The 8,463-nt window shown below is 39.4% G+C and overlaps 1 protein-coding gene across 1 annotated transcript; it reads left to right on the top strand.

The window, feature by feature from the left end:
• The first annotated feature begins 2,247 nt into the window (after positions 1–2,247).
• On the top strand, positions 2,248–6,526 carry HIGD1C (HIG1 hypoxia inducible domain family member 1C). Its single transcript, XM_059937357.1, has 2 exons — positions 2,248–2,341; positions 6,351–6,526. Exons 1-2 carry the CDS (start codon positions 2,248–2,250, stop codon positions 6,524–6,526), a joined length of 270 nt encoding a protein of 89 aa, XP_059793340.1.
• The last annotated feature ends 1,937 nt before the right edge of the window (positions 6,527–8,463 follow it).

Below are 8,463 nucleotides of genomic sequence, written 5' to 3' on the forward strand. Positions count from 1 at the left end.
TTCTCGGGCCTTTGGACTTGGACAGGGACTTACACCATTGCCAGCTTGCAGGTGGCAGATCCTGGGACTTCTCTGTCCCCATTACCACGTGCACCAATTCCTGCAATAAATCTCCTCATATATATGTATATATGCATATCTTCGATCAGGTATACATATATACATATATGTATGTATGTGTATGTATATATATATCCTATCAGTTCTGTTTCTCTGGAGAACCTTGAGTAATACACCGACTAAGGAAATGTTCCAGATTAAAGGACACGAAAGAGACTTGACAACCAAATGCAATATGCAATCTTGATTGGATCTTAGACCAGAAAAAAAAAATTTTTGCTATTAAGGATTATTGGGACCACTGGTGAACTATGAATAAAATCTTTATAATATTATAGCAATGTTAATTTCCTGATTTTGCTCATTGTACTATGGTTATGTAAGAGAATTCCCCAAATGCACACAACGTAGATAGGGGTATAGGCCTATCACGGTGCAGCCTTCTCTCAGGTGGTTCATAGGAAGGAAGGAAGAAATCATATCTAGAGAGAAATGATAAAGCAAATGTGGCGCAATGTTAACAAAGGGGTATCTAAGTGTCAGATACACATTTTTGGGGTACTATTCTGGAAACTTTTCTGTAAATCTAAAATTATTTAAAAATTAAAAGTTACAAGGAAAAAGCACGAACACTACCTGTCCTCTGTCCTCATCCTGAGGTCTTTGTGGCTGCAGTCGGACGGAGGCGGTGAGTCAGAACTTCTCCGAGGCCTCAAGGGGCCCAAGGCTGCACCTTCATAACAGCAGCGAAAGGGTCGTCCCCCACCACCCGCCCGGAAAGCCAGATTAGCCTCGACCTCCGCGCGCAAGCGCAGGGCAGCAGCTCGCTCGGCGTCTTCCCGTGCCGGCCCGCCCTGACCTCGGATTGGCCGGGACGCAGTGACATCACGTCCTTCCCGGCAGGGCGCGCGTGCAGCTCCAGGCTCCGCAGGGGCCGCCAGGTGCGAGGGCCTGGCGGTCAGGTGAGCTGGGTTAGGCTCGCGCCGTCTCAGTCCCGGACCCCGGCCACAGTGGGCGCCCCTCTGGCAAGCGCACTAAAAGACCACAAGAATCTTGACCTCATAAGGCTAACCCCCACTCCCACCTACAAACCCAGTGTTGTAACCCTGCACCAACTTTCCCTTCAATTTCGGGCCCAGGAGTTGGGTAGCGGGATTCAAAGCCAGAGGGAAGTTGGGAGCGTCCTTGTGAAGGCAGAAGGAAAGGCATCTTCTTCAAAAGCCTGTTTCCTTGAATGTTATCTTGGAAAGCCTAATGTTTGTGGTCCAGGTGCTTCTACCAGTGAGTTTCCAGCTGGGGCTATGGCCAATACCAGCCGGCCACTCCCCCTTGGTGAGGGGAGGGTTCTGGGCTTTCCCATTATCAATTAGTTGGAAATCGCACGTAAACGTGTCCTGGCCTAACAAAGCCTGTTCTGATCTATGGCTTCCAGCTCAACGAACACCAGGAGACAGGCTGCAGGTGGTGGAGTACGCCAAAGGTATTGTGCTGCTTCCACTTACCGGGTTACATTTTCTGATGAAAGCTGATTGGTAGAATGAAGCCTTCATATTTGAATTTTGAAGGTTGAAAATAGAGGGTTGCACGGATAACAAACTGAGGTACTGCCAGACCATGTTGATTGTGATTATAGTTGCTCTTACTAGTTTCCTCATTCATCCTGTGCAGACAAGGAAGATTATTTCCATTGTCTAGCATAGCATCTGGTACATGGTAGGTGCTTTATAATGCCCTACACATTCTGCGGAACTGGAGTGATCATTCTCCCATCACCTGTAAATCTGGAGGTATTTTTGCCTATGTTGGCACTGCCATCATTCTTTAAAACTATATTTTGTGAAAGAAACTCTGTGTTCTTACTGTTTGCGGAAGTTCTGAGGTTCCCAATGATTTCAAATGCCAAGCAGTGAAAGGGGACTGAATAACACACTTATGATCTGTGTTTTTACTCTGTATTCATGGAACCTGATTATCATTTACCTCTCTTTGTGTATTTTTCTTGCCTCCACCCCTAAACAAAATGAAAGGACTCCACAATGCAAAGGGTGAAGGAAAGATAACTGTTTATTTCAGTTGAGCAGACAAGCATGTCGAGCAAATGAAGACAGAAGAACACATAATCAAGAGTATATTAGGAGGCGGAAACAGATTCTTTTTGATTATCCCCTACTGTTACTAGAGAGAAAAATGTCTTCAGATAACCAGTGGTCAGCAGATGAGGACGAAGGCCAGTTATCCCAACTGATCAGGAAATCTAGAGATTCCCCCTTTGTCCCTGAAGGTAAGTACAAGCCTTGACTGGATACTGTAAAGCTGTTTCTAATAAAACAATAATGCCTTACCCAGTATCTTTGAGTATTGAAATAGTTTATATAATTGAGTGTTTTCAGATAATTGGAGCTAACCCCTTCTATGCATGAATGAGTTACACTTTCAACACAGTTTCTAGTATATAGCAAATCCTCAGTAAATATTAACTCTTATTATTATGAAGCATCAATTTTTTATTCTGTTTAATCCATTTTCATTAGCAGTCTATGGAAAATTACTAGTTCCCAGCCAATCTAAATAGGATTGATTGAATGGACTGTAACTTTTCTGTAATGACTCAGAATCAGCAGCAGCAGCATGAGTTTATTATTATACAGAGCCTATTAGAGACTATTGAGATGTATACAGATGGTCCTCAACTTACGACTTTTTGACTTTAAGATGATGAGAAAGCAATTCGCATTCAATAGAAACCATACTTTGAATTTTGATCTTTTCCTGGCCTAGCAATATGTAGTATGATACTCTCTTACGATGCTGGGCAGTGGCAGCTCCCAGTCGGCCTCGCCATCATAAAGGTAAACAACCAATACACTTATAACCACTCTGTACCCAACCATCCTGTTTTTCACTTTCAGTACAATATACAATAAATTACATGAGATATTCAACACTGTATTATAAAATAGGCTTTGTGTTAGATGGTTTTGCCTAACTACAGGCTAATGTAAGTATTCCAAGCACGTTTAAAGTAGGCTAGGCTAAGCTATGATGTTCAATAGGTGAGGTGTATTAAATGAATTTTTGACTTACAGTATTTTCAACTTACGATGGGTTTTTCAAGGTGTAACCCTGTCATGAGTTGAGGAAGACTTACATGTCTCTTTGTTCTCTAATCAACTCCAACCTTTAAGTTCTTGTGTCGATGTTTATAGACTTTTCTGTTTCTTCCATTACTGTTGGGTACCATCAGAAACTTCTGCTTCTAATGTTCTGTGGTGTCAGAAGCTAGATACCCACGCTTAAAAGAACCATGAGTCAGTTCAGAGTAAAGAAGCTCTGAATGAAAGCCTGGGCCTACCTGTACACTTGAGAGCATGAACTTTGTGGTGTTCATGCTCTGTGGCTTGTTGCTGGCTTCCTGATGTGTTCCACATGCTGAGGTTGATGGTTAAGTAAACTCCAGGTTAAAGAAGTATTATTCTAATTATACCTGGAGCCTTAGCCTCTTTATCTTTTCCCAACACATATTTGATATGTTTACATTTTAAACAAATACTATATGTATGTGGACTTTAAAAAACCCCACAAGGGCTTCCCTGGTGGCGCAGTGGTTGAGAATCTGCCTGCCAATGCAGGGGACACGGGTTCGAGCCCTGGTCTGGGAAGATCCCACATGCCGCGGAGCGACTAAGCCTGTGAGCCACAATTGCTGAGCCTGTGCGTCTGGAGCCTGTGCTCCGCAACGGGAGAGGCCACGATAGTGAGAGGCCTGCGCACCGCGATGAAGAGTGGCCCCCACTTGCCGCAACTAGAGAAAGCCCTCACACAGAAACGAAGACCCAACACAGCCAAAAATAAATAAATAAATAAATAAAATTAAAAAAAAAAAAAAAAAAAACCCACAAAATCTAAGCACCAATATTATGTTTTAAAATCTAAGCTTTCTCTTCTTTCTCTTTTGGATGCTTTAGCTGCCCTAGGCATTATTATTTAATACTTCAGCCATGCCTCTTTCCTTGTGCTTTTTTTGTCTGGAAACTATTAAAATAACTTATTTAAATCAGATGTACGTACAGGGAACTATACTCAATATCCTGTTGTAAACCATAATGGAAAAAAGTATGAAAAAGAATATATATATTATAACTGAATCACTTTGCTGTACAGCAGAAATTAACACAACATTGTAAATCAAATATACTTCAATAAAAATTTTTTAAAATATATATATATATAAATCAGATGTACATAACTTTGTGATTAATTCCACAAAAGCCTCTAAATAGGAATAAGTCATATGTTTCCATTAAATGCCACTACAAATCTAGCAATTTTAGAAGTGTCATTATTCACATATCAAAAAGAATCAAAACTTTACTTTATAGTAATATTCTGTGTTTGAAAGTTCCACTTAATTTGATTAAGGCTTGTAATAGCACAAGAAATGGAGGCAAATAATTTTGTAGTGATTTATTCGTCTTCTTTAGCATTTTTAACTAGCAAAACAATTCAAGAACTCAGTGCCACTTGAACAGATCACTGTAATGAACAGAGATTAATCACTGTGCCTGTTGTAAATTAAATTGTTTTTCCAGAGACATTTAGCGTGATTAAAGTAGAAAGATAAAAGTGTTTCCAGCTAAATTCAGTTATATTCAAACTTTTCAAAATTGAAAAGAGATGTCAATTCTCCCCAAACTCATCTATGGGTTTGCTGTAATTCCTATCAAAATCCCAGCAATGTTTTTTTGTAGACAGAAACAAGCTTACTCCAAAATTTATATAAAGGCAAAAGTTCTAGAATGGCTAAAACTACCTCTTTTAAGAAAAAGTATAAAGTAGGGCTTCCCTGGTGGTGCAGTGGTTAAGAATCCTCCTGCCAATGCAGGGGACATGGGTTTGAGCCCTGGTCCGGGAAGATCCCACATGCCGTGGAGCAAGTAAGTCCGTGTGCCACAACTACTGAGCCTGAGCTCTAGAGCTGGACGTGCCACAACTACTGAAGCCCGCATGCCTAGAGCTGGTGCTCCGCAACAAGAGAAGCCACCGCAATGAGAAGCCTGCGCACCGCAATGAAGAGTAGCCCCCACTCGCCACAACTAGAGAAAGTCCACACACAGCAACGAAGACCCAACACAGCCAAAAATAAATAAATAAAATAAATTTAGAAAAAAGGAGGCAGTTGATCTCAAGGATGGATACCTTTAATAAAAAAAAGAAAAAGTATTAAGTGGAAGGAATCACCCCTACCAGATACTAAGGCTTAATATATAGATAGAGTAATCAAGACTGTGTGGTATTGATGAAGAGATAGATGAATAAATCAATAGAATGGAAGAGAGATCCCCCAAAATAGAGCCACACTTTTATTATGCAAGTTTCCTTTATTCTTATGTCAAAATATAGCATTTTTGTCCTTGTCACTTTTTTTTAAGTCTACCTTACCCCCTTTTAGATGTTATAAATATGCTGTTCTATTTTCTTCTAGATTGTGTTGATATTTTTATTTTCATATTTAATTCTAACCCATCCAGAATTTTTTTGTAGGGTCTGGTGTAAGATACAAATCCAAGTTAGTTCAAATAGTTTTTCCCTTATCTGTTATTTGGTTATCTTGATTTGTCATGGGTTAAGTTCTCACAGTGTTTCAAATCGCTTTCTAGAATTTTTCCTATTCAGTTGATTCCTATTCAGTTTTCTGTTTTAGAGTCAATTACACAGAATCTTGGTTGTCCCAGCAGTATATTCACCCCTTGACATATGTAGTGAATACAGAAATATTTGTATGGGCTTCTAGAATTTTCTAGAATCACAGTTCTTCCCAGAGTCACATATTTCTTATGCAAATATTCACACCTTTTTACCTCTCATTAAAATTTAATATCTCATTTTCACAGAAGAGTAAAGTTTCTTTCACTTTACTAGATTTACTCCTTATTTAATAACAAGTAGAGAGGTATAAAGCCAAACACCCAAAAGCTATGAATGCTGAGATTTTGGTTGGTTCACTCACTGGTTAAGTGACTTGCCCCAAATAAAAGGCTTGCAGCCTATAAATTTGAAGCCATGCCTCAGGAAAATTAGAAATTACTAGACAAGTTACTATAGTATACAGTTCAGGTTTTTCTGGGAAGAGTCAAAACTGCAAATATTGAATCCATGAGTGAAGTATCCTTTGGTATCTTGCCTGCTTATCTTCCGGGTACTGATCCCTTGCACAGTCTTTTATTCAATTCTCTAAGCTCTTGGGAATTTTAGCCTGCTATTTTTATAATCCCTACTTTTTTAATTTACAGGGATAGCAGGCTTTACGACTGTGGGGTCCTATGGTCTTTACAAGTTAAAATACAGAAGAGATCAGAAAATGTCCATTCATCTTATTCACATGAGAGTTGCTGCCCAAGGATTCGTTGTAAGAGCTGTGACTCTAGGTAACCTGCTTAATTTGTATCTTGTGTTCAGCTGTCTTTGAGAGTATTTTGATTTATTCATCCATTCATATTAGAGAGTATTTTTATTTATTCATTCATATTCATTCATGAATATTGGGTCAAGATGATGTAATGGAGGAGGCATGGTAACAAAGACAGTGATCTTCACTTGGTTGAGGTTGCTGCCCAGTTATATGCTTAATCTCTTGGTATTTTAAGCACTGGAAAAATAAACCTCAGTAGGCAAAAGGTACAGACTTCTAGTTATAAAATAAACGAGTCACGGGGATGTAATGTACAGCATAGTGACTATAGTCAATAATACTGTATTGCATATTTGAAAGTTGCTACGAGGGTAGATCTTGAAAGTTCTCATCACTAGAAAAAAATTCTGTAACTATATATGGTAATAGATGTTAACTAGGCTTATTGTAATCATTTCACAATACATACAAATATAGAATCATTATGTTGTACACCATAAATTCAAATTGTATGTGAATTATACTTCAATCTAAAAAAAGAAAAACCCAGTGGAGACCTAGGTTATAGTTTCTGTTATCCTCTATAGTGAAAGGAGCAGTGAATAGTTTATACCCTATATAACTCAGCTATTCCAAGCTTGAGCAATAGGCAATTTTTTATTAGTCTATAAATTAAGCAATATTTACACAGTCAAATCCAAAGAATGGGTATAAAATTATCTGGTTGATTCAGGTTATATCAACAGCTAAATCATTTAGTTCTAACAAGGAGTCTACTTTGGGACCTAAATTACCTAAAATTTTTGTCTACGTTAATGAGAACAAGTCACAATGTTCTTAGCTCCCCTTCATGCTGTGCAAAGTAGAATCAGCCTGAGTAGGTCTAGGATTATGGGATGATGGGTGTGGGGCTTGCCTATAGGGAGTTATATGGTAATTATCTTTTTACTATGAGCTGTGATATGTGAGTCTTGAACAAAATACAATAAGAAACTTTACTACGAAGTAACAGGCCTCATTTTCATCATTCAGAAAACACTTATGAGCATGAGCTAAGTGCAAGGCACTGTGCTGGTCTAGAGATACAGCAGAGAAACTAACTCTCTACCCTCAACTAGTTTAATCTCCTTAGGGAGAGAGATCAAGAGCAGGAGAAGACAATAGAAAGTCAGAGGTACTAGGATAAGATAACACAGGTTGCTATGGAAGCACAAGCACAAAGGAGAGGCATTTAACTAGGGCTGAGAGTCCAGGGAGGCTTCTCTAAGGATGCAAACCATGTGATGAGCCAAGAATGTAGAGGAATTAACTAAGCAGAGAAGGAGGTCAGGATTCTAGACAGAGGAAAAAAACAAAGGCACAGAAGCATGGCATGTTAGTGTAACTCGACACAGTTTGGTATGGTAGGCAAATCAATCAGTGTTTGATGAGACTGCAGAGCTAGGAGTAGTAACATATAGTAAGAGATTTATTTTAGGTATTTGGACTTATGTAATTGTGAGGCTCTTGCTTATGTATCAGGATCTGGGAACTGAAGTGGGCAGAGCAAGCAGTTAGAACAGGTAGATGAAAAATGAGAGAAGCAAGAAAAATCTGGAACCTGCAAGGATGAGCTGAAACACACAGGATGGTCTGGAATCCTTATGGATTTCTCACCATCTCTAAACCTCCAAATTTGATGATGGAGTGACATAGAAAAAGCTGATGCCCCTCATCCTGGAGCTAAACGTGGACCTGGCCAAGGAGTCAGAGAAGGTGAAAGAGGAAATTCAGCAGGAGGCATGGTAGCTGCACTCCTGATTGCTGCCCCATGCCAACCAGGTGGGCCAGCAGGTAAGCAAAAATATGCTGCAGCAGTGCCTTCCCAGGTAAAAAGAATTTGGCTGCTGCTTTACTTCTACCTTCTAAATCTCATGCAAAATGTATCTTGTTCAATTTTTCAGGGAATGAAAGGAAAGCAATTCTGGAAAATCTAGTTATAGTTTAGCTAAGTT

The sequence above is a fragment of the Balaenoptera ricei genome, chromosome 10, assembly GCF_028023285.1.
Source record: "Balaenoptera ricei isolate mBalRic1 chromosome 10, mBalRic1.hap2, whole genome shotgun sequence".
Lineage (NCBI taxonomy): Eukaryota > Metazoa > Chordata > Mammalia > Artiodactyla > Balaenopteridae > Balaenoptera > Balaenoptera ricei.